General features: G+C 41.2%; 1 protein-coding gene across 1 annotated transcript in view; it reads left to right on the top strand.

Moving 5' to 3' along the window:
- PRELID2 (PRELI domain containing 2) overlaps window positions 1-24571 on the top strand; it is a 46299-nt gene that overhangs the window by 3324 nt on the left and 18404 nt on the right. Inside the window, exons 2-4 of the mRNA XM_054037832.1 lie at window positions 9992-10049; window positions 12899-12972; window positions 15370-15530. Of these exons, the coding sequence (XP_053893807.1) occupies window positions 9992-10049; window positions 12899-12972; window positions 15370-15530 (293 nt within the window). The remainder of the gene's footprint in view (window positions 1-9991; window positions 10050-12898; window positions 12973-15369; window positions 15531-24571) is intronic.

Raw genomic sequence — 24571 nt, 5'->3', positions numbered from 1 at the left:
CAGTCACAAATAATACTGTTTGTTTCTTCAGAACATCTTTCAGTGACAAGAAGTAGAGTGGAGAACGTTCTGCAAATTGCTTTCCAAAATGCAAACTCTCACTAAAGCAAAGCATGGGCTCATACATTTTGGTCTGAATTGGCTGAAACAGTATCTTGCACATCCCTTGGGGCTCATCAGAAGAGAGCAGCTGCAGTCTCCTCAAGAAAAAGAAAGCAAAATCTTACTATGGTCGGGGTAGTGCTGTGAAAACTAACAAACTGCATGGTTCCAAAGACCAATCTTATAATTGACAGAGCATGTGCAACTTGCTGTGGCCCTGTAAAGTCCTGTCAGACCTAATTAGGGTTCTGTGCCCGCACAACCGTCACTCCATGCACAGTCAACTGCAGAAAAGGGAGTGACCAAAATCACTTTCTGCTATCTGAATCAAGAGTGGGCTATGCTACTCGTTAAATAAAGATGTCCTTGCTAAAGCTGCTGGTGTCCTGTGCCCCTGAGAAAAGAGGATGTCTACTTCTAGGTTGGATTTTTTAATTTTTATTAAGGGTTCTGCCACCTCTTTAAAAACCTTAGGGATGGTAGGAGTGAGTGTTATTGCTCTCCTTTCAAGAAATAATGTGGTTCCTTTTTGTTTTGAAAACTCATGGGGGGATCTCCTGGCCCTATTCAAGTCAATGGGAATTTGGCCATTGACTTAAATGGGGTCAGGATTTCATCCTGTGTAGTTCACCAAGGAATCACTATTTAGATACATGAATAAGGGCATATAAAAGACATGGTCATATTTTGTATTTTTATTGACCATATATTCCTTCTTCCAAAATGTTATGGCTCAATACTAAATTGCACGGATTCACTGCAGTGGTAACATGCTGTACTCTGAAACCCCACACGAGCCATTTTTGGTTATGTTAAACTTTTCAATTATTATTCCACAATCTATTTCTCAAAAACCTCCATGTCAGAATGCTGAACAGCAAGTGCAGACAAAAGTGCACAGTGTGCAGTCTGTCTTTCCTCTTCTGTTCTATTAATCTTCCACAGCTGTTCCTTTCTTAACACAAAAACAAACAAACAAAAACCCACCCAGTGCACACACATGACCCTCTGCAAAGTTAGAAAAAATAATATATTGTCCCAGTTCCTGTGGTCTTGATCTGTAAGGCTGGCAAGCTCAGATAGACATATTTAATAACTTTACATTTTAGGATGATGCAGAACAGTTAACTAATCAGAATGGGATGTGCTTTGAAATCATAGAACTGGAAGGGACCTCAAGAGGTCATCTAGTCCAGTCCCCTGCACTCAAGGCAGGACTAAATATTATCTAGACCATCCCTGACAGGTGTTTGTCCAACCTGCTCTTAAAAATCCCCAATGATGGAGATTCCATACCTACCCTAGGCAATTTATTCCAGTGCTTAACCACTCTGACAGGAAGTTTTTCCTAATGGCCAACCTAAACTGCCCTGGCTACAATTTAAGCCAATTGATTCTTGTTCTATCCTCAGAGGTTAAGCAGAACAATTCTTCTCTCTCCTCCTTTTATGTATTTGAAAACTATTATCATATCCCCTCTGTCTTCTCTTCTCCAGACTAAACAAACCCAATTTTTCAATCTTCCCTCCTAGGTCATGTTTTCTAGACCTTTAATGATTTTTGTTGCTCTTCTCTGGACTTTCTCCAATTTGTCCACATCTTTCCTGAAATGTGGTGCCCAGAACTGGACACACTACTCCAGTTGAGGCCTAATCAGCGCGGAGTAGAATGGAAGAATTACTTCTCATGTCTTGCTTACAACACTCCTGCTAATATATCCCAGTATTATGTTTGCTTTTTTTGCAACAGTGTTACACTGTTGACTCATATTTAGCTTGTGATCCACTATGATCCCCAGATTGCTTTCCGCAGTACTACTTCCTAGGCAGTCATTTCCCATTTTGCATGTGTGCAACTGATTGTTCCTTCCTAAGTGGAGTACTTTGCATTTGTCTTTATTGAATTTCATCTGATTTACTTCAGACCGTTTGTCCAGATCATTTTGAATTTTAATCCTATCCTCCAAAGCACTTGCAACCCCTCCCAGCTTGGTATCGTCCGCAAACTTTATAAGTGTCTTCTCTATGCCATTATCGAAATCACCGATGAAAATATTGAAGAGAACCAGACCCAAAACCAATCCCTGCGGGACCCCATTCGTTATGCCCTTCCACCATGACTGTGAACCACTGATAACTACTCTCTGGGAACGATTTTCCAACCAGTTATGCACCGCCCCTTATAGTAGTTCCATCTAGGTCGTATTTCCCTAGTTTGTTTATGAGAAGGTCATGTAAGGCTTTTGATACTGTCTCGCTAAAGTCAAGATATACCACATCTACTGCTTCCCCCCCCCCCCCCCCCCCATCCACAAGGCTTGTTACCCTGTCAAAGAAAGCTATCAGGTTGGTTTGACACAATTTGTTCTTGACAAATCCGTGCTGACTGTTATTTATCACCTTATTATCTTCTAGGTGTTTGCAAGTTGATTGCTTAATTATTTGCTCCATTATCTACAATATATACCAATGTTCACTACAAGCCAGTGGTGCAAGTAGAATTCATTTCTTACCAGTACGCTGCACTCGTGGGAGGGACAGAAGGGTGCGGGGGGGGAGAAAGGGGTCACCAGCTAAAGGGGGAGTATGTGACCTCCCCATGTGACCGCCCACATGACCTCGTCCCCAGCCCAGGGTCCCCGCGCTCTCCCTGTCCCCTCCCCATGATCCATCCCACTTTACCGGGGAGGGAGCTCTGTCCTCTTCCCGCTGCGCTGGAGACTTCCGAACTGCAGGACTCTCTGGAACTGCAGTGGTGAAGGGAGCAGAATGTGGGACCGCTGGGCGGCCCCACACCAGCAGCTCCTCTGGCGCAGCTGTACTGCCCCGGGCCCCACCCCAACCTTGTTCTCCGGTGGGGCTGCTGTACAGACTTCAGACAGGAGATGCAGCTGTGTGGAAGGGCCGGGGGCAGTTCCTCAGGCACGCCAGAGGAACTGCTCCTCCTGTGTCTTTCCGGTACGGAATACTGGCTATAAATATCTTATTGGTACAGTGTACCATACCACCATACTTGCACCACTGCTGCAAACATAGAAAAGAGGGACATGGACCAGAGTTGATTCTAGTTGTTTAGTTGATTTTCTTAGGTGTGTGACAATTCAGGGTCAGAAAAGAGACATTGTTAGTGTTGTTTCTTGTTAAGGATTTGAGCCACAGACGCAGGGGCGGCTCCAGGCACCAGCGCAGCAAGCGCGTGCCTGGGCGGCACGCTGCGGGGGGCGGTGTGCCGGTCGCCATGAGGGTGGCAGTCAGGCAGCCTTAGGCGGCATGCCTGCAGGAGGTCCGCCGGTCCTGCAGCTTCGGCAGCAATTTGGCGGCGGGTACGCCGAAGGCACGGGACCGGCAGATCAGCTGCAGATACGCCGCCAAATCTGCATGACCAGCGGACCGCCCGCTTGGGGCAGCAAAAAAGAGCCGCCCCTGCACAGACGCATTGCAAATCAAAATAATATTCTGAAGTATAAGTCTACATGACCTCAGAGGAAAGCCCATTGGAGGTAAAGAGTGAGCCTAACTATGGCAACCAAAGGCATAGTGCAGAAAGGTTAAAATAATTCTCTTTTAAATGTGACAGCATAGTAGTGCGTTCCTTATTTTAATTAGGAACTTGATCCCGGTAAAGAAACAACTTGAGTTATAGTTGGCTTCATAAATCCCATAGTTCAAGTCGATTGTTTCCTCTTTTCTTTTTTTTCCCCTCCTCCTCCTTTTATATTTGGCAAATAAAACATTTCACTGCTCTGGTGTTTTTGTGTTGCCTTAAACATAGGGTGAGGAAGTGAAACCAAACTTACTTACAAAGTTGTTACAGTTGGGATTTGTCAAGGGGGCTTCCATGCCTAAGGCACTGAACTCCCATTGGCTTTTAATGAATGTAGGGTGCCTCATTCCCATTAGCCCTGAAAATGTGTTGCTGGGTTCTAAGAGTTCATGGACTGTAGTGCATGTATAAACACTTGAATATGGTATCTCGGGTTGATCATACAAATGACCTTTAACCTACCCAAAGAGTCAACTTGCTTTTTCTCTCAATAATGCAGGACAGTAGTTCTACAAGACCAAAAAACTGGTTCACAAAAGCAAAATTCAAATTCAAGTCGCTTCTTCTAAAAACCTACTCAATTTGCAGGATTGGATCATGATCATCCGGTGGAATCCACATAAGATCCAGTGACCAAAGAGAAATGTATGACAAGCTTTTCCTTCTGCCGACATTAATACACCTCTACCCCGATATAACACGAATTCGGATAGAACACGGTAAAGCAGTGCTCCAGGGGGGCGGGGCTGCACGCTATGGCGGATCAAAGCAAGTTCAATATAACATGGCTTCACCTATAATGCAGTAAGTTTTTTTTTTTTGGCTCCCGAGGACAGCATTATATCGGGGTAGAGGTGTATATATTGTCCTTGCATGTGAATTAAATAGCATGGCACATAGTATTTTACCTCTGAAAGATGATCTCAAAGCCCTGGGTCCCAGCTTTGGAATTGGAGCAAAGCCTAGAAGCACATGGAATGAAATGGCAGCTCCATCTTATGCTTTAGGGGCTGTCTGCTGTGGTGTAGGGCAGCAGCAGCATGCACAATACCCTGCTTCCTTCCAATGGAGAATTGAAACTGTACAAATCTACTGACCATGTTTACTCTTCTCTGGTTGGTGCTCTGTGGATAGCTGCCGTGAAGGCATCAGTAATGTGCATGGACTCTGCTACATGGCTATCCAATGTAGTGCAAATGCTGTATTACTTGGATTGTAAGGTTTAGGAATACGGTGATACAATTAATAGCAATAATAATAATTTTCCACTGCTTGGGTGGGCACAGATGCCAACTCTAGCAGCTGCCCCATAAAACAAACATTTAGTTCGTGTGTGACAAATGGTGTGATTAAAATAAACCTATCCATATGTGAAAAGGCTTATGTAGCTACTGATTATCACAGATTACTTGATGGGCTGGGGGTTTGCTAGACCTGCTTTTAAAAAAAAAAAAAAAAAAAAAAACATTTATTTTTATATATTTGCAAAAACACTTGTGAAGCCTGAAAAGGTTGAGCTGATTTGGCAATGTCAGTGTTTGATTCTCCTATTTTATCCCAGGGAAATGAGTCAGAATATGTATTTATTTTTATTTTTGCCAGCCTTTGATGTTGCCATTTTGATTTATTTGAGCTCCATTTGATCTTGCATGTAAAATCAACTCTTCCTTGCTTTGAAATACTTAATTTTTGTATATACCATTACATGTAAGCTTCGTGGATTTATCTGTGCAGCTAAACACTCCTAGAAGTCTATTCTCCCGACAAATAACTCCCAGTAAGTAGCATTGTGGATAGAATATATCTCTTTAATTCCATAACTTATTTTTATGCACTTTATTCAGTTTACTTTGTTATTTAGGATCATTATTTCAAATTGCTTTGGCTTTAAAGGAACAACAAAGTATACGTTTTTTCTTTTAGTTTCTAAATGGAAGTCCTATTTGAAAAGAATATACATGATTGATTCTTGTGATTTTGTTGTGTTTTTTTTTTTTTTAGAAGTCACTGGATTTGCAGAAAGACAGAACATTAGGCGTTAACAGAGTTATGCTATCATTCTGCATTGTTGGCATTCTATAAAATGAGAAATGAATTAATCGTTTTCAATAAATAACAAAGCAGGATAATCACCAGTACAACTCATCATTGGAGATTTTTAAGAGCAGGTTAGACAAACACCTGTCAGGGATGGTCTAGATAATACTTAATCCTGCCAGGAGTGCAGGGGACTGAACTAGATGACCTGTGAGGTCCTTTTCGGTCCTATGCTTCTGTGTCCAGTTTATTTATTAGAAATAGCAAATGAATTTGTAGTTCAAGTGTGAAAGCCAGCACAGCATAGATAACATATCGGCGAGGGATGGCTCAGTGGTTTGAGCATTGGCCTGCTAAACCCAGGGTTGAGAATTCAATCCTTGAGGGGGCCACTTAGGGATCTGGGGCAAAATCAGTACTTGGTCCTGCTAGCGAAGGCAGGGGGCTGCACTCGATGACCTATCAAGGTCTCTTCTAGCTCTAGGAGATAGGATATCTCCATTAATTTAATTTATATATATCTTTGGCTCCAGTTCTATAAACTGGACCCGTAGATCTTCCTGGAGCCCCACTGACACCTAAGGAGTAATCGGAGATAAAAATTTCATTTTTAAAGTCTTCTCCCCACCCCCGGTGTGCATTTGACAGCTTGTGAAAGTCAGTTTCACTGTTTCTCCTACCTAATTAGTTAATTTCTCTCATTATTTCTTTGGGCCTTTCACACTGCGATAGAGGGCTAAACAGTGTTTTTAAAATAGGAAAACCTGTCTGTAAAACCATACAAGTTGACAGAGGAACTCCAGGGCAATTGTAGAATATGAAACTACTTTAAACTGACTTGAAGTCTAGTCAGTTTTTAAAAGTGAATCAGCCACCATTACAATGAATCATTTATTTACTTTTCATGCAGGAGTAGTATTTATCAATTACTGTCCCCCAGTACCCAAACACTCCTCCCCATCAAATGTACTTTGAAGTTTCTATGGCATATTTCAGCATTTTACAATGATGGGTAAATATTTTATGCCTAAACTGAGATGCAAAAGTTCATTGGCCAAGCACAAAGCAAGTGAGGAAATAGAACCCAGATCTCTTCTCTCCAGGTCTCTGCTCCAGCCCCTTGATACTGCTTCATCCATTTGCTGTCTTTTACCCTTTTTAAAATGATTATTTAAACGAAATCTTAGTAGCCCTCAGCTTTATATACTGAGACCTACTTTAAGTGGTGGGGTGAAAGATATCAGCAGTCTCACTACATTTCTCCCCACCTCATTTTGTCATGAAACCAAGTAGCAATATGTGCAAATCATCCTGCCTCTGCCAATTTTTTTTATCTCCTGAAATTCACTTCTGTCTCCTGCACCCTCCCATTCTGGGCTCAATAAAAGTACTATGAAGTGGACTGATTCGGTGCCTTTCTAGAATTGACCACAAGATGGCATCAAATCATTTCATGGGGATGGTAGAGATAAAGGAAACAATCATGCTTTATAAATGATTTCAACCCAAATTTTTTTTAACTTGGAATTAAAGTTGCTGCACTGTATATCCTACCACCAGAAAACCAAGGCACTAGCAGTCAAGTCAAAGATAAGAAGAGGCACTGCATATGGACCATTGAATGACTATCTCCCTTTCATCACCCATAGCAAACATATCTCACCTGTATAACCATGGACATTTTCTAACGCCAACCAAGTTGATTGTTCATCACCCTTGAAGATTCTCTCTGTACTGCGCATACTCTATCCGGGGGGATGCAGAGATTGAGCCAGACTTTCCCTACAATTGCTGCTCTTGGCTGCTGCAAGCCACTGGGGCACCATGCATGGGAAATGGAAGTAAGGAGACTGTCTCTGCAGTATGCTCAATGCCTTGCCTGCTGGGTCCAGGCAGTGGAATGTAGAGGGCTGAGAAATATGAGGATGGTGGGGATTGGAGTAATGGGAGCGGGAGAGGAACTGGTGATGGATGGGAATAGAGGAGGTGGAAAGTATATAGGCACAAAAGTGGAGGGCACAGGAGCTAGGGGTCGGGAGGAAGGAAAAAATTAATGTGACTAAAGACTGTAGCATAATGGATATGCACAAGAGGGCTGAATTAAGGTTGCACAGACATCGTTAATTCTGGCACTTCCTAACTTTGCAGCTTTGGCTTTTTTTGAATTTGCAGCCTGAATGTTGGTGGGTGGGTGGGTTGATTGATTTTTGGAAGTAATATATGACTAGCGAGAGCAAGCTGGGTCCTCTCCATTATTTTATGGTATTTAGCAATAGCTCGCAACATGGAGATAATGTTTGCTTAAATGGTTGTAAGTGACGAGGTGCACAGGCCCTGCCTGATCGCTGGTGCGCAGGAAAGTTGACTCCAGCAGTTTCCCCTCTCCCTTGAACTCCTGCTCAAGGGCAAGAGCCCTCAGGTTAATCAGAGACTCCAAGAGGAAGGCTGGATCCTCCATACCTGCCGTGGTGGAGACCAATGCCTTGAGGGTAGGCAGCTGCCCCATAAAGTCACTCCAGGGTTGAGGAAATAGCCAGAGTGAGACTTCTGCTCTCTGCTGTTGTTGTACTTGAAGATCCTCAGGAAATAAAAGCCTTGGGGGAAGAACATGGTTGGCTTAGAAGTCTATTTTGTTGTGTCTGCTACGTTCGCTGAACCATTCCATCTGCTTATAGGCTCTTAACACCATTTCTTAGACTCTGCTGTGTAGGAAATTGAGTCTGTTTCTGTTTTAAATACTTGGGTAATAGAGTCTGCTATTTAGTGAAAGATTTATGTAAATGGCTTTTTGTTTCACACAATTGGGCCTTACAGAGTGTAAGTTACATTGATAATGTAATTATACAACTACTTGTGCCATTTCAAAGCAGCATGTTGCATAGAAACCTCTGATTTAACTACATAACAGGAGTCTACAGATTTGTACTTCCTTTTTTAAATCCAAATTTTATTCCCAGCAACAAAAATAATTGTAGTGGTACTGCAGGGTGAGTCGATTAGCCTCTTCCGGAATTTTTATCCCTTTTCCTCCAGAATTCCTGGTTACTTTAAATCTGGATGCTGAAACACCTGTTACTAGTAATCACTGCATTACCTTAACTCGTTTAGTCTTAAGATATAATTTTCCCACCTCCTTTCACTCTTTATATTTTTTTGTCTAATGCTAATCTTTATCCGGCGTTCAGTATTTTCTCAATACTAATCTGGGATTTCTATTAGCCCAGTTCCTTTTGAGTCGTGTTGGATTGCAATGATTTATCTTCGCTTTATGTTTTCGATTTCAGCATCAATTCATGTGAATGTTGCTTGCTTTTAGCAATGGGTAATATAGTTCTTTTCGTCTTCTCAAGCTTTCTGCCAACAGGGAGGCCAAAATGGCTTACTCATGTCTTGCCTCTATTTCTCTACATAAAACAGTCCTTATTAGGTAGCGTGTCCTACAGAGTCCATATATTTCAGACATTTGATACAATGTCTACATAATTCTTGCACACACAATCTTGGGCAGTCAGAGCTAGAGTCTCATTTCTTCAACTCTGAAATGACTCTGCTACTTGAGGTAAAGGAGATTTGCCTTAGCAGCCGCAGGCAGTAGTGGTAATTCCGTTAGCCTCTCTTCAAGCCAGCCGCTGGAGCAGAGGGATGTGCACGCCCACGAGTACATTACTGTATGAAGTGACCTCTTCCTTTCTAGAAGAAATCTTAAAGATGTTGCAGGACAGAAAAAGCTCACATCCAGTATTTTGCATTCCAGATGCCACTGTAAACCAGCTTTCCTGCATCTTGCTGCTTAACTTTGGGCTATGAACTGTATTGTAAGCATGCTCGGTAGCATTTACAGGTGCTGTACTGCAGGAAACATAGGGTCCAAATTATCACTGGTGTAGCTCCTTAGGGATGAATTTGACTCATGGAGTTATGGCACTTCTGCAAGCTATGGTCAGCTAGAACCTTGTGATACAGATCAGTTTTACTCTTTCTGCTTTGAGGGTATTCTGTATGCTGGCTCAGGCTTTAAAATCTCTGTTTAATATGAGTGTTCTGTAGTGAGACTGAAGGTTGTGGGTGGTGTGTTTTTTTTTTTTTAAAAGGCTAAGCAAACCTCTTCACCACAATAAATCAAATGTAAATTTAAAAAATATTTTTAATTTCTCCTCTTGGCAACACTGCACACTTTTGACACAAACCTGCTCTTTCTATCTATTGAGAGACCATGAAAATGCTTATTGATTTCACAAGTGCGTGTTAGCAATTTTCTCTTACCCAAGTGACAAATATAGTGATGTTTATACTGTACATTTTTACCTAGTATCCCAGTCCCATGGAGAAACATGTCACAGCTATAAAAACCATGGAAGAAAAAACAGGTAAGCTACTTATTCATGTTGTTGTCATAATTATTGTGTTTCAGTAATGCCATGGTTATGGACAGGACCCCATTGTGCAAGGTGCTGTATATACACAGAACAAAAAGACAGTCTGCCCCAAAGAGCTTAACATTTATTTACACTCTTTTTAGATTGGGAGCTAATTCAGAGGGTATTAGAAGCATGACTTGTACTACATCTTTACCCCGATATTACATGATCCTCGGGAGCCAAAAATCTCTACCGCGTTACAGGTGGAACCCTGTTATATCGGGGTAGCGCCGGCAGGGCTCCAGCGGTGATTTAAAGGGCCCGGACTCTCCGCAGCAGCTGGAGCCCCGGGCCCTTTAAAGCACCACCCGAGCCCCCCTGCCGCAGCCCTGGGGTTACCGTGCTATATGCGATCCCGTGTTCTATTGAGTCGCGTTATATCTGGGTAGAGGTGTACTTGCTTTCAGTGTATAGGTCCATTCCATTTCTGTCATGACTCAGTGAATTTCTAAAGCCCACTGAAGTCAATGGAGATCAACCCTAAGTGATCAAAATCAATAGATATTTGATTACTTTGGTTTCACATTCTGTGTGTGAAAAGGAGGTATCATTGTTCCATTTTAAAGATGGGGAAACAGTCACAGAGGTTCAGTGACCTGCCCAATATCCTATAATAAGACCCTGTCAGAATCAGAAATTGAAGCCAGTGTCCCAGATTCCCACCCCAGTTGCTTTAATCACTGGAAATATTAAAAAAAAAAAAAAATAAAAAAAAAAAATGGAGCTATACCTATCTCATAGATGGAAGGGACCCTGAAAGGTCATTGAGTCCAGCCCCCTGCCTTCACTAGTAGGACCAAGTACTGATTTTTGCCCCAGCTCCCTAAGTGGCCCCCTCAAGGATTGAACTCACAACCCTGGGTTTAGCAGGCCAATGCTAAAACCACTGAACTATCCCTCCCCCACAAAGGGATACTTCTAAAATAGTGTAAAGCATTTAGATTTCTCCAATTGCCAAACATTTGTGACACTGTCTGGAAAAGGGACACTTGCTCAGGTGACAGAATTTTGGTGAGACTGATGCCTTTGCTGCTGTTAATGGGTAGATAGTGTTTGTGTTTGTATTTGTAATTTAAAAGAGATTTACTAGTAGGCACACTGGAAAATTGCCACTTAAGCACACTGGCTGATATACAGTGTCTGTACACTTGGGCCATTTTATTTTAAAATATGGGGGAATAAACATCCATACAAAAGAGTGTTTTTGTGCTGAAACAACTATCTATGTTTCTGCTCTTGGAAATGCACTCAAGCTCTCATTTTTGGGTGAGAGAAGGACTTCTGTACTTCATCTTATGGCCCAAGCTGCTCACGAGTGATCTAATAGAGAGACCCTCTGTCTCCCAGATTAGTGTGATGACTTGCTGGGAAAGAGATGCAAACAAAGGAAGTGTATTGATTTTGATAGCATTTTCAGTCAAATGGAAATATGTAGGGCTAAACTCTGGCCTCACATTGAGAGGAAGGATGGTCCAGTGGTGAGCCTGGGAGATGTGAGATCAGTTCCCCGCTCTGCCACGGGCTTCCTGTGTGACCTTGGGCAAATCACTTAGCCTCTCTGTGCCTCAATTCCCAATCTGTAAAATGGCCATGTAAGTACCTAAAATAGATCTACATGGTGGGTCTTAATTTCAGTATTCTGCTTTGTACAAGCGTGATATCACTGAGCAGCCCCTGCATAGAGAAAATGGAACATTTGCAAAAGTGTATTTTGAGGGTAAAATTGTACCCGTATGCACTAAGCAGCCCTTTTCTTGGGAGATACATGGTTTATATACCATGTAAGCACCTAATATTTACCCAGTGTACCATCAGAGCCCTTTCACAGCCGACAGATCCCACCAGATAAACTTTTTGAGAAGACATTCTTTTATCACTGAGAGCTCTCTTTAAACTGGGCCATCTGCCAGTTGGCTTCTCCTTTCGCAGCATACTAAGGTTTCTGTACTTGGTCTGGTTCATTAAATATTAAAATGCAAAGAGATCCTGAAAGCCAGTCACGTTTTTGGTGATGCTAAATAACTATCATTTGATTTTTTTAATAGATAGCTTTGTCCTTGTCATTGGGCCCAATTCAATATAAAAATAAATGAATAGTCAGAAGTGCTTGCTGTAGACCTCAAATGCAGTAAGAGGGAGGAGTGTATTCTGTGTGCCCGTAGGATGTATTTGAGAATATTAAGTGGCGGAATGGAGCAAGTGGAGAGCAACGTTTTGGTCCAGGCATGGCCTGACTGCTAAACAGTCCATACAGACTAAAATACTTGCACTCTACTTTTCTCTGTTCCCCAATCATCAACAAAATAGTGCCACTGAAAATGAACTCCTTTGCTGCTATGTTCCAAATCCAGCTCTGACTTCAATGCTTTCATGCCCACTTATGTGAGGGCTGAGTTTGGCTGTATTTGCAATGCTGTGCCCCTTACAAGTACTAGTATAAATGCCAATAAAATGTTTGTAAAATACCATCTGTTCTCTGGCTGGTAGGGGGTGCTAGAGTGTAGTGATGGGCACAGATACCCTCCTAATGAGACTGAGCCCAGATTGTCAGCATCTTTCTTGTTTATCACTTTGTCTGGCAAAGGAGAAGGAATACTGTGGTTACTCTAAATAATAATAATAATAATAATAATTAATAAAAAACACAGTCTAATGCATCCTTAGTTTGCCAGCCTTCCTGTTTGCAGTTTCATTCTCTTGTTGACATCTCCAGATATTTTATTTTTATTGATAAAAGGCAACATTTGCAGGCTAGCTATTCAATATGTCTTATTTCTTCTTCTTTTTTTTATGATCAGATTTGTCCACAGGGATTATTTACAGAAGGAGAATTGCAACATGTCAGAATGTAATTCCAGCAATCTTAAGAAAGGTAATTACTTTAAATCCAGGTTTGTTTTTTTTTTTTTAAGTGATGCTTAAAAAACAAAACAAAAAACGAACAAACAATCCTGATACAGGCTTGTGATGCAATTTACGTGAAGAGACTTTTAGCCAGAAGAAAGTTAAAACTTTTTTCTTTGAAAAATAACTAAAAGGTTCTATATAAATGAGCCTTACATTTGGTTAGGAAGGACAAAACTGCAGTCTTGCACAGATTAAGATATGGTTGGTGGCATCTCTTGCGTACCTGTAAAATGGTCGAGATGAATCCTTCAACAATTTCAAATTGTTTTCTCTCTTATTGAAATCTCTTAAAGCAAGCTGCTGTCCTTCCATGGAAGCAGGTTACTGGAAGACCTTGGAATATATCCGTGTGGCTATTACTAAAGTGTGATTTTGAATAATTGTATACATGTTTTATAAAATGTATGTAATTGGCATTTTTAGTGTGAACTTAAGGTTTTTAAAGAGATGTTACCCCAAATAATAGGTTTTGTAGAAACATCTTAAAGGTTGCCAGCTCTCTTGTGGTATTTTTTTTTTTTTTTTTTTTTTTTTTTTTTGATAAAGCTCCGCTCCTAGAGTCCTGTGATTACTTGAAACGTTAGCTTTTGTTTCTAGCCCTCTTGGTAGAAGAGAGAATCTTGAAAATGTGACCCAAGTATACTCTGAAGGCTCAGAAATCAAAATTCAAGTAAAAAATAACCCCAAACTATCAAATCTCATGATTTTTTTGGGGGGGGGGGGGGAGGGAGACCTTGTGCAAGACTTTTCAATACTTGTTTGGCACTTTTGCAGTCTCTTACAAAACCTACCACTCCAGAAATGCTGCCATGGATTTTTGTTTAAATGCCAATAAAAACATTTTTGGGGGAAAAATGAACATGGCATGGAAGTGTTTTGAATTCCAAATGCTGTGAGTGTATTTTCATTCGCTGTATTCATGGTCAAAGCTGAAAGAAATGCGAACAAAGAATACAAAAAGCATAAGTAGCAAAAAATATGCTATCTTTAAAAGAAAATCATTTTGATTGATCCAAGACACTTGTGTCACAATCAAAACCAACATTTATAACCCGGCAATGTCACTTCAACCCCACTCCATTCCTACACTCCTTCATCATCCCTAGAAATATTCAGTCTAGAAAATGCGAGGTATCCCCCCCGGGTGAATGGGAGAACAGATGTAGCAAATTCAATATAGGTGATCTAAGGAATCTCTTATTGCACTGCAGTGATGAGAGAGCCCTCACTTAAATTTGTATGCAGTGCTGTTGTGGTGTCAGTCCCAGGATATTCGAGAGATGAGGTGGGTGAGGTAAAATCTCTTTATTGGACCAACTATTTCTGTTGTGAGAGAGACATGCTTTCGAGCTACACACAGCTCTTCCTGTGTAGCTCAAAAGCTTGTCTCACTCGCCAACAGGAGTTGGTCCAATAAAAGATATTCCCTCACCCACCTTGTTTCAATTAAATTTCAGTTGATGAAAATTAGCTTTAATTTTATTAACAGCTTGTAACTTTTCTTATAGTTAGTACGAGAGCATTTATGCCCATTACATCTGTGTTTTTTATTCTACATCCTTCTTCCACGCAGGAAAAAGTAAATTTCCACCTACTGGACACGGAATGTAAAATGATCCAAGGCTGCGATTCTCACTTTGGTTCTGTCCTTTGTGCCCTGGGTAGAAGGCAGACCAGAGTAAATGAGTTCTAAAAGCATCAGGTCTGGCTGAGGAGGAATACTCCCAGTGTAGGAGCAGAGAAAGACAGTCCTAAGTTGGCTTCTGATGATCCCCTGAAACCCCATGGTAGAGAGCATGATTTGGCAGGAGGGGTGTGTTGGGAGTGGAGACACAATATACAGCTCTGTGGGGATTCTGGGCAGAGCTGCTGCCCATAGGCAGCTGGGAACAGTCTGCTGTAACTTAACTTACCCCCTGAGGAGCTACTTATTTTGGGGGCCAGAGCAGCCCAGAAACAGGAGGGTGCAGGTGTAGGTTTGTGCTGCACATCTTAGTTTTAGCTGATTGTGTCTTGCATGCAATAGTCTGTGAATGGGCCCTATTAGAATCCATCATTTTAAATAGGCCATAACCAGTTAGAAATGAAACATGATGTAGCTAGATCATTTATTTAGCATTTAGCAGTCCAGGAAATCTGGCTGGGGACTGAGCAGTTTGCATAAATCTTTGAACATTTGCATGACCTCACCGGCATCTATTAAGGTCAATGTGTATCATTAAGGACTGGCTGCCGTTGATGTGCCTTCATTCTCAGTGTTAATCCTCAGTTTTAGCATACAAGGATAAAAATAAATTGTAAATATGTGAAAGTGTTTGGTCTCAAAATACTGAGTTTTGAAAGTTATCCTTACACTTGACAGGTCAGTGTCTTGAAAGTGTCTGACATCTACTTAGAGGAAGAATCTTGGCTTAATATGCAGGAAAGAAATATGGTTATGAAGTCTCATTGCCTTACCTGGACACAATATGCATCTCTAAGTGAAGAATCTGTCTTCAGGGAAAGCTTGGAAAATCCAAATTGGTAAGGTGGAGCGTGTGTGTGTAAGTCTATTATACTCAATCTAGTTGGCCAAAGAAGACGTGTAACCCTAAAAATGTTTTCCACTTTGCCTTTTGAGCTGGTAACTAGAGATGGGCCTAAATTAAATTTCTGCACCCAAACACCTTTGGATGTTGGGAATGTTCAAGTCCTTTTTTCTAAGTCTTCTTGGCTTGGTCTCATTCTACTAATGACCAGTTGAAATTTGTCCCTCGTGTTAACACTGTTCCATCTTACTTCGCTTAGTGTGCAATGTAAGTATTGCGTATATATTTATTTATTTATTTTGCCTTGCGGTGGTCTCTGTGAAACATACCATGGTATTCTGGTACAGCCCATGTTACTCCTGAAATTTCTAAAGACATTTAAGAAAGGCCCCATCTTTAGCCTAAATAAATTCAGTTCCTTGCAAATGTGAGCAGACTAATATGGGGGAGGAGAACCTTGCCATCAGAAGACAAACTTCTTGCCCTTACTTTCTACACCATTCTTGTGATTAGTATCCTGGGCCCTGTGATCTTGCTTTGGGGTTTCTCAAGTTTCCTAGAAAAGTAGTTTGTAGCTGTACCCATATTGCATCCCACATTTGGGGAACAAGAAGATTGCCATGAAGACTACATTGTAAATAAAAGGTAGCTAAAATTTGGTCCTGTCAGTCTTCAGTATAGAAGCCATTCCCTCTTGAATCAGGGCATTAAACTGAGAGGCCTTGAAACTAGAGGCTGAAGTTGAGGAATTACCCCAGCCTCAATATGATCCTCCATCTGTTTCTCATAAGCCACAAACAGAATAGGCGAGTCTGAATGATGACTGCTGCACTCTGCTGCCATAGGATTTTGTGCAGAAATCAGGAAAGTAGATCTTACATTAAGTTTAACAATTCCCAGCATGTGAAATAGAAAAATCTAAAGGCGAGATCTTGTCTGAATGAGTTTCAGCTTTGTGTAGGATGGGCATGGTAGAATTTGCATTTGAATAAGTGGAGAACTTATACATAGGAAATAAAAGAACTTTAATTATGTGTTAATGTACAGTCTCTACAAAAAGCGCTGGAATGTGTTAGTAAGATAAACACTTAACCTTTTGAGGGTTTTGGACCTGCGTTAGTTTATTTCTCGGCTCAACATGTCATGTTGTGTTTATGACGAGCCTGCCCATGCTGCTGTTTGTTTAAGGTTATGATTATACAAGCTGTATGCAGCATTGAACATAAAGTGTCAGGGGGTAGCCGTGTTAGTCTGTATCTACAAAAAGAACAAGGAGTCTGGTGGCACCATAAAGACTAACGGATTTATTTGGGCATAAATCTGTTAGCCTTTAAGGTGCCACCAGACTCCTTGTTGTTTTTGAACATAAAGTGGTTGCACTTAAACATGAGCAGAGGGTATATGTGGACACAGGTAAGGGTAAACCATATTTATTCTTCTATACTGAGTAGTAGTAACCCTCAAGCCCATTGCATGTAGTCCCACCTATGGTAAATTGCCAGTGGATAATGCCTAGGTATGTCGCTAGCTGGAATTACTGATTTCATTTGGGGGGGGGGCGCGGATAGGTAGTCTTTTGGGTGATTTTTTAAGTATAGGAAATACTCAGAATCTGTGAATTCATTTAGCCATGTGTTCCTATCACTGTTGACGTTGTCCTTCTTGCCTAAACCCCTTTGTCTGTTTTGTTCAGTCTTGTCTTTAAATTGGACTGTGCACTCTTTCTTGAAAGTCTCTCTTACTAGATGTTTGTTCGGCACCTAGCATTTTGATTTAGGGCAAAAAATGTCTGAGACATGAGATTACATACAATCTCCTCTGCTGCTGAGTAATAAGGTGGCTTCTCAGCAGCGTTGTGATTATTGCAGAATTGGGGTTAACTTGTACTTCTTGTCCTGTCTTCACTTTCTGTACCTTCCACTTAAATGTGCAACTTGCTATGTGGAGGTTCCAGCCCAACATGTAACCCAGGCTTACCAGCCACATTTGTAAGGACCTGTTTGATTTCAACCAGGGAAATATGAAATGTCCAAATATAAGAAATTTGACTCCTCCTTTCCTTTATATCTATCTAATACGTAGCTCTTTTTCTGGTGGAGCCATTTCTTGGTGGGAGATCCAAAGGTTGCATTGTTTGGAAATATTCAATGAACACAACTTTGAACCTCTCTACAGCGTTTTGCTTTAGGGCTATACTAATTTGAAAGTGTCAACTTTGTATTTATTGTGTATCTTAGCTTCTTTATCAAAAACTTTGCATGTAGACTGCTCACCTTTTCTTAATTTGTTTTGCTTACAGTGAACTGGACATTCTGATAGTTTATTCTGATGAATAGACTTGTCTGTCTAGTGTTACTGTGTCTTCCATAAGTACTTCAGTATCCTCTGTTGAAATGCTATGTCGTAATGTCTAACAGTAACTTTTGTGAAACAAGTCATCCTCTCTACTGTCCCTGTTTAGCGTTGTTGTAGGAGATATTGCTCCCCTTTCTCCAGTAGTGAAATCATACTGGAAGATGGGGCTAGTCCTCAGTATTCTGAAATCTCAGATGGCTGTTTGTGTTTCCTTTTTGTGCATTTTATTTTATATTCAAACCCCCCTTTCCCCACCTCCCACCTTTACCAGTAAACACTGAGCTCTAAAGATTGATTCCCACCTTGCAGTTGCTCCTGTAAGATTAATCTGTAACTCTTCTTGGGAGTGGATTTGCTATATGAGATATCAATAGGTAACTTCAGTGCATCAAACTTTCTCTTTATTTTACAAAGCAAAAGTTGTAATTCTATTCAAAAACACTTTAACTGTCAAAATGGATGCAAAATAGATGCTTTATATTTACAAAGTCCATATAAATCTTTGACTCTTTTTTCCCCTAAAATGAGAACCTGTGTGACCCTATAACAAACCAGTTCACCCAGAGTTGAAGCTGAAGGAATAGATTTTGGTTTCAAATATCCAAGGAATTGGTAGAAATAATGGTGTTTAAAAAAAATGCCGTTCCATTTTCCTTTCGTCTTGTCCTCTTTAGTTCCTTCTTGTGTAGCCTTGCCCAGTCTTCTAGGACTGGAATGGTAACTCAGCATCAGTAATGCTGAAATGCAAGGGAGGAAAACTGCAGTGGAATATGAAATAGTTATGAATCGCTTGATCCATTGCAAATGTGCTCAAGTCACCAATAATTATTTATTTAATTACAACACCCTATATGTTGGTTGTTTTTATATTTTTTTTTTATATATATATATATAATCTAATAGTGTGTGTGTGTGTGTGTGTGTGTGTGTGTGAAAGAATAAAATGGGAATGGACAGCATTGTCAGGCTACCAGAGGAGAACGTTGGAATTGCAGTCAGACACAGAGAACTGCAGTGAACTCGTACAGCTCTTTTAAAGCAAGTTCAGTTTGTTTCTGGAAGTTTTTTTTTGTTAGAGCTACATCTGTGCTGTGCAATTAACATGCTGTTCTTTTGCCTTTTGGCTACAGCTCATCTTGTTTTACTTGCCTATAAGCCGTGTTCCCCTTCAGTTATCATTAAAATGGCTGTCCTTAGTGAGTTCATAAATGGACAGTTTATCAATAGGGATTCTGAAACATATCAAGTGGTTTTAAGTATTGCTTTATAACTTCCTTCTATAAATGAAGTTTTCTGTAGTCCTCTAGGAGACAGAAATTACTGCAATTTTCCTTTAAATCCCTTGTCTGCATAAGTCCATTCATGTGGATTTTTCCATCATACAAAGAATGAGCTCTTCAGAGTTCAGTGCACCTTAATAAGATGAGGCTGTGAAAGGTTCTGATGAAAAGTTGAAAATTTTTTCGAGGTGACATATTTAAATCTGTGGAGGAGATCTGCCACTGGAGAGAAGTAGGAAAGCAACGCATGGTGAAGAGAACTGTAAGTGGTGCTGGTTAGTAACAAAATTGTGCGTTATGGCCTAAAGTGGGAGATGTTCTGAGAATGAGAACCCCGTTCAATCTAGATACAGACAGAAGCCTGTTGTACCAGATTTTTTTGTGACCACAGAAAATAAATACGAAGAGACTGTTTTCATGGGCAAATTCTTGAAACTCCTTAAGGCATTAAAAGTCTAAAGAGGAATGGAATTGCAAACCTTATTCCGTCATCTTGTGCATATTGTGGCTAGATTGTATTTATACAATCTGCTTTCATGTGATTTAGTTGTTGAGAGCGTCATAGCAATAAATGAAAGCAAAGTTCCCCTTGCTAGTATGAATTTAGGGTTACCATATTTTGAGTGTCCAAAAAGAGGACACTCCATGGGGCCCTGCCCCCAGCCCTGCCCACGCCCCCTCCCCAACTCCGCCCCCTCCCCTGCTTCCCGCGAACATTTGATTCGCGGGAAGCCTGAAGCAGGCAGCAGGTAAGCTGGGGGTGTGGGGGGGAGGAGGCTCCCCCCCCCCCCCCCAACCAAGCGGCTCCCTCCGGCGGCCTGGCTCGGCCCCGGGCCAGCCCCCGGCCGAGCACTGCCGGCCCGGCACCGCCGGCCCGGCCCAGCACCCCCGGCCCCGCATGTCCCTATTTTCCCAGACATGTTCGGCTTTTTGGGATTTCCCCCCCCGGACGGGGATTTGAGGCCCAAAAAGCTGGACATGTCCGGGAAAATCCGGATGTATGGTAACCCTAATGAATTATGATCCGCTTTTCCAGCAGATTTCGATGACAGTGACCCTAGAGTTGCCAGCGAGGCAAAGTGACCAGCCCAGGAATTTAAAATGTAAAGAGACTGGGCTGTTCTGATTAAAAAAAATAAAAATTGCATCACCTAAAGGTTCTGTAGGTCAGAAGCTGACCCACAGTGGAACTTGTTTAAAGGCCCTCCCAACATGGAAATTCTCCTGAATTGCGTGACTTCCCTTTGGCAGGGTGGATATTGCTTCAATGTGACAAGATAACCCTTCCTTTCAGATGGATGTTTTCTGCAGTGGCCTATTCTAGAGGCAACTTTGGTGTCACTACTGTATTGAGAGTGGATGGCAACTCTTAGGAGATATTTTGCCCCTACTTAGCCCCCAAACTGTTAAATACTTGGTGCCAGATTCTGATCTCCCTTGTGCTGGTGTAAACGTAGACTAGCACCACTCAAGTCACCTAAATTAACAGTGTTAGTCTCTCTTGACTTGACTTGAGTAGAGCTGCTGTGGATTTATACCAAGGTGACTGAGATCAAGATGATGTATTATTTTTATTGTCATAGTGCCTAAGAGCCACAGTCATGGATCAAGTTCTTTGTGCTATATTCTGTAGGAACACAGACCCAAAAGACAGTCCCTCCCGAAGGAGCTTACAATCTAGACAGAATCTGCCCTGTAGCATTTTGGGGTTCCTTTTTATACACATTATCTAAATACTCTTCCTGTTAGCCAAGTCCTTAAAAATCTACATAGGTTCTTATATGGCCCATATCACTGTGGTCTTCCTAGTCTTTCCTCATCTGGAGTTCTGTGGTCTCTCATTTTTAAAAAAGAGTAATTCAAACTGGAACAGGTTCAGAGAAGGGCAACTAGGATGATCAGAGAAATGGAGAACTTGCATAACAAGAGGAGACTTAAGGAGCTTGGCTTGTTTAGCCTAACAAAAAGGAAGGCAGAGTGGGAGATATGATTGCTCTCTATAAATACACCAGAGGAATAAACAGCAGGAAAGGAGAGGGGTTATTTTAAGTTAAGGGCCAATGTTGGCACAAAAGCAAATGGATATAAAATGGCCATCAATGAGTTTAGGCTTGAAATTAGATAAAGGTTTCTAACCATCAGAAGAGTGAAATTCTGGAACAGCCTTCCCAAGGGGAGTAGTGGTGGGGGGAGGGGGGGGAGGAGGAGAGAAACCCTAAATTGTTTTAAAACCGGGCTTGATAAGTTTTTATAGAGAGGATGGTATGGTGAGATTGCTTACAAGAGCATATGGCTCTTTTGCAACTGCTATTGCCAGATATCTCTGGCCACTGGAGACGTGGCTCTAGATGGGAGGGCTCTGACTCAATGTAGAAAATTTTTCCCAGGTGTCTAGTAGGTCTTGCCCAAATGTTCAAGGTCTAACTGCTTGCTGTATTTGGGGTCAGGAAAGAATTTCCCCCCCAAGTCAGATTGTCAGAGACTCAGGTGGTTTTTTGCCTTCCTTTGCAGCATGGGGAATGGGTCGTTTGCTGGTTTAAACTAGCATAAATGACAGATTCTCTGTAACTGGAAATCTTTAAATCAAGATTTGAGGACTTCAGTAACTCAGCCAGAGATTAGGGGTCTATTACAGGAGTGGGTGGATGAGGTTCTGTGGCATGTGATGTCCAGGAGGTCGGACTAGATGATCATGATGGTCCCTTCTGGCCTTAAAATCTGATTCTTTGAATGCCTCACAAACATTAATTATCTTACTCCATGGGAGGTAAGGAAGATATAGCCTCATTTTTCAGATTAGGAAGTGAAGCATAAAGAGATTAAGTGACCTGTCCCAGGTCAAATAGTAAAGTCTGTAGTGGAGGTAGGAACTGAGCCCAGATCTTCCTGTGTCTTAGCCCAGTGCCTTACCTACAATACCAAACTTCGTCTCAAAAGCAAAGGTGATGTTTCTGTTCAGGTACATATGGATACAGTTATGCTAAGTGCTGCACATTTTTCTTTTCTTGCAAAGTAAATTCATGCTCAGAGGAACTCACAAGGACCCAGAGTTTGGAAAGCTTTTAGTACCTACTGGGCACCACTGTAAGTAAATAATAAAGCATTTAAAATGGTATGATCAGGCAAATGGGTGAGACATTGTGAAATGAATTACTGTACCTGTTTTGAATTATAACAGGTATCTGCTTCAACACATGGTATCTATGCTTTGCTTTCCTGGGCACTGGAAAAAGACATTCCTGTGCCTCTTTGTTCTGAAGTCTACACTTTGGCTAGCTTTTTTTTTTTTTTCTTTCTTGGTGTGTCTTTTGAGGACTCTGTTAATCTGCCTAAGCCATCAGAACAGTGACAGATGGTGAGGTGAATATACTGTCATTAATGTGAATTTGTGGGGGAAAAAATAAGTTATTCAGTGAACTAGCCAATTAAGATGTAAATACAGTGTTGGAAACCTAACCTCTGCAATTCATTAAAATGCACTAAAGCCCAAAATGTAGTTGTCCTGCTATTGTTCTCAGTAAATGCTATGTTACTGTAGAAGTGGGAGAAAAAACATTAATCAGAAAAATGTGAACAATTAGGAATTGTTTTAAGAAAACTTTACTAGATGCCAAAAAATCCATAGTCAAGGAAGAAGGCTATATAGTTTTAAAAAAATTGACGTGGCTTAGAGAGGAAGAGAAGGTAGCTATAAAAAATAAAATATAGATAACATGGAAGAAAGAAGAAGTTGATAGTAACAAATATTAATCGGAAACTATGAATTGTAGAAAATTGATAAGGGAAGCAAAGGGACACAAGGAGAACTCTATAGCCAGAATTCAGGACAATAAGGCGTTTAGGTATATTAGGAACAAAAAGACTCCTGACAGTGGTATTGGCCCATTACTAGATGGAAGTGGTAGAATTATCAGTAATAACGCAGAAAAGTCAAAAGGGGTAAATAAATATTTCTGTTCTGTATTTGGGGAAAAAACAGATGTAGTCTCTTCAGATGATCATGATGCACTTTCCATTCCACTAACATCTGAAGGAGGATATTAAACAGTGGCTACTGAAGTTAGACATTTTTAAATCAACAGGTTTAGATAATTTGCAGCCAAGAGTCTTAAAAAGACTGGCCAAGGAGCTCACTGGACCATTAATGTTGACTTTCAATAAGTCTTAGAACACCTGGGGAAGTTTCAGAAGACTGGAAGAAAGTGAACATTGTATCAATATTTTCAAAGGGTAAACAGGATGACCCAGGTAATTAAATGCTTGTCAATCTGACATTGAACCCAGGCAAGATAATGTAGTGACTGATATGGGACTCAATTACTAAAGAATTAAAGGAGGATAATATAATTAATACCGTTCAACATGGGTTTATGGAAAATAGATCCTATCAAACTAACTTGATTTCCTTTTTTATGAGATTACAAGTTTGGTTGCTAAAGGTAATAATGCTGATGTAATATACTTGGGGTACGTCAATACCCAGCCGCTAGTTCGGCGGCTGGCAATCGAACTTCTGGGTTCGACTTATCACGTCTTGTTTGGACGCGATAAGTCGAACCCGGAAGTGCTCGCCGTCGACTGCGGTACTCCAGCTAGACGAGAGGAGTACCGCGGAGTCGACGGGGGAGCCTGCCTGCTGCATGTGGACTGAGGTAAGATCGAACTAAGGTACTTCGAACTTCAGCTACGTTATTCACGTAGCTGAAGTTGCGTACCTTAGTTCGATTTGGGGGGTTAGTGTAGACCAAGCCTTAGACTTCTGTTAATTGTAAACAGGGAATCATTGAGCGGGGGTATTTCTAGCATGGATCCGCAGAGATCCATTCTTGGTCTTGCGCTATTAACATTTTTTTTTTTTTGGTCAGTGACTTGGATGAAAACATAAAATCATCACTGTTTAAAGTCCCCAGAAGACATAAATTGGGGGAGCGATAAATTAATGAAGAGGGCAGGTAGCAATCTGGGTTGCTTGGTAAACGAGGTGCAAGCAAATGATACGTGTTTTTAGTGCAGCTAAATGTGTGTATCTAGGAACAAAGAATGTAGTCCATGCTTACAAGATTGGGTACTCTATCCTGAGAAGCAGTGACTCTGAAAAAGATTTGGGGGTTTTGGTGGATATTCATCCAAACATGAGCTTCTAGTGTGATGTTGCAGCCAAAGGAGCTAAGGCAATTCTGGGATGCATAAACAGGGGACTCTTGAGTGGGAGTAGAGATGTATCTTTATCTCAGTATTTGGCACTTGTGCCACCTCTGCTGGAATGCTGTGTCTGTTTCTGGTGTCCACAATTCAAGAAGGATGCTGGGAAATTGGAAAGGGTTCGGAGAAGAGCCACAAACAACATGGAAGGGTTAGAAAACCTGCCTTGTGGTGATAGACTTGAACTCAATCTAGTTAG

Source organism: Malaclemys terrapin, chromosome 8 (assembly GCF_027887155.1).
Source record: "Malaclemys terrapin pileata isolate rMalTer1 chromosome 8, rMalTer1.hap1, whole genome shotgun sequence".
Classification (NCBI taxonomy): domain Eukaryota; kingdom Metazoa; phylum Chordata; order Testudines; family Emydidae; genus Malaclemys; species Malaclemys terrapin.
This window is presented reverse-complemented; position numbering and strand designations above follow the sequence as displayed.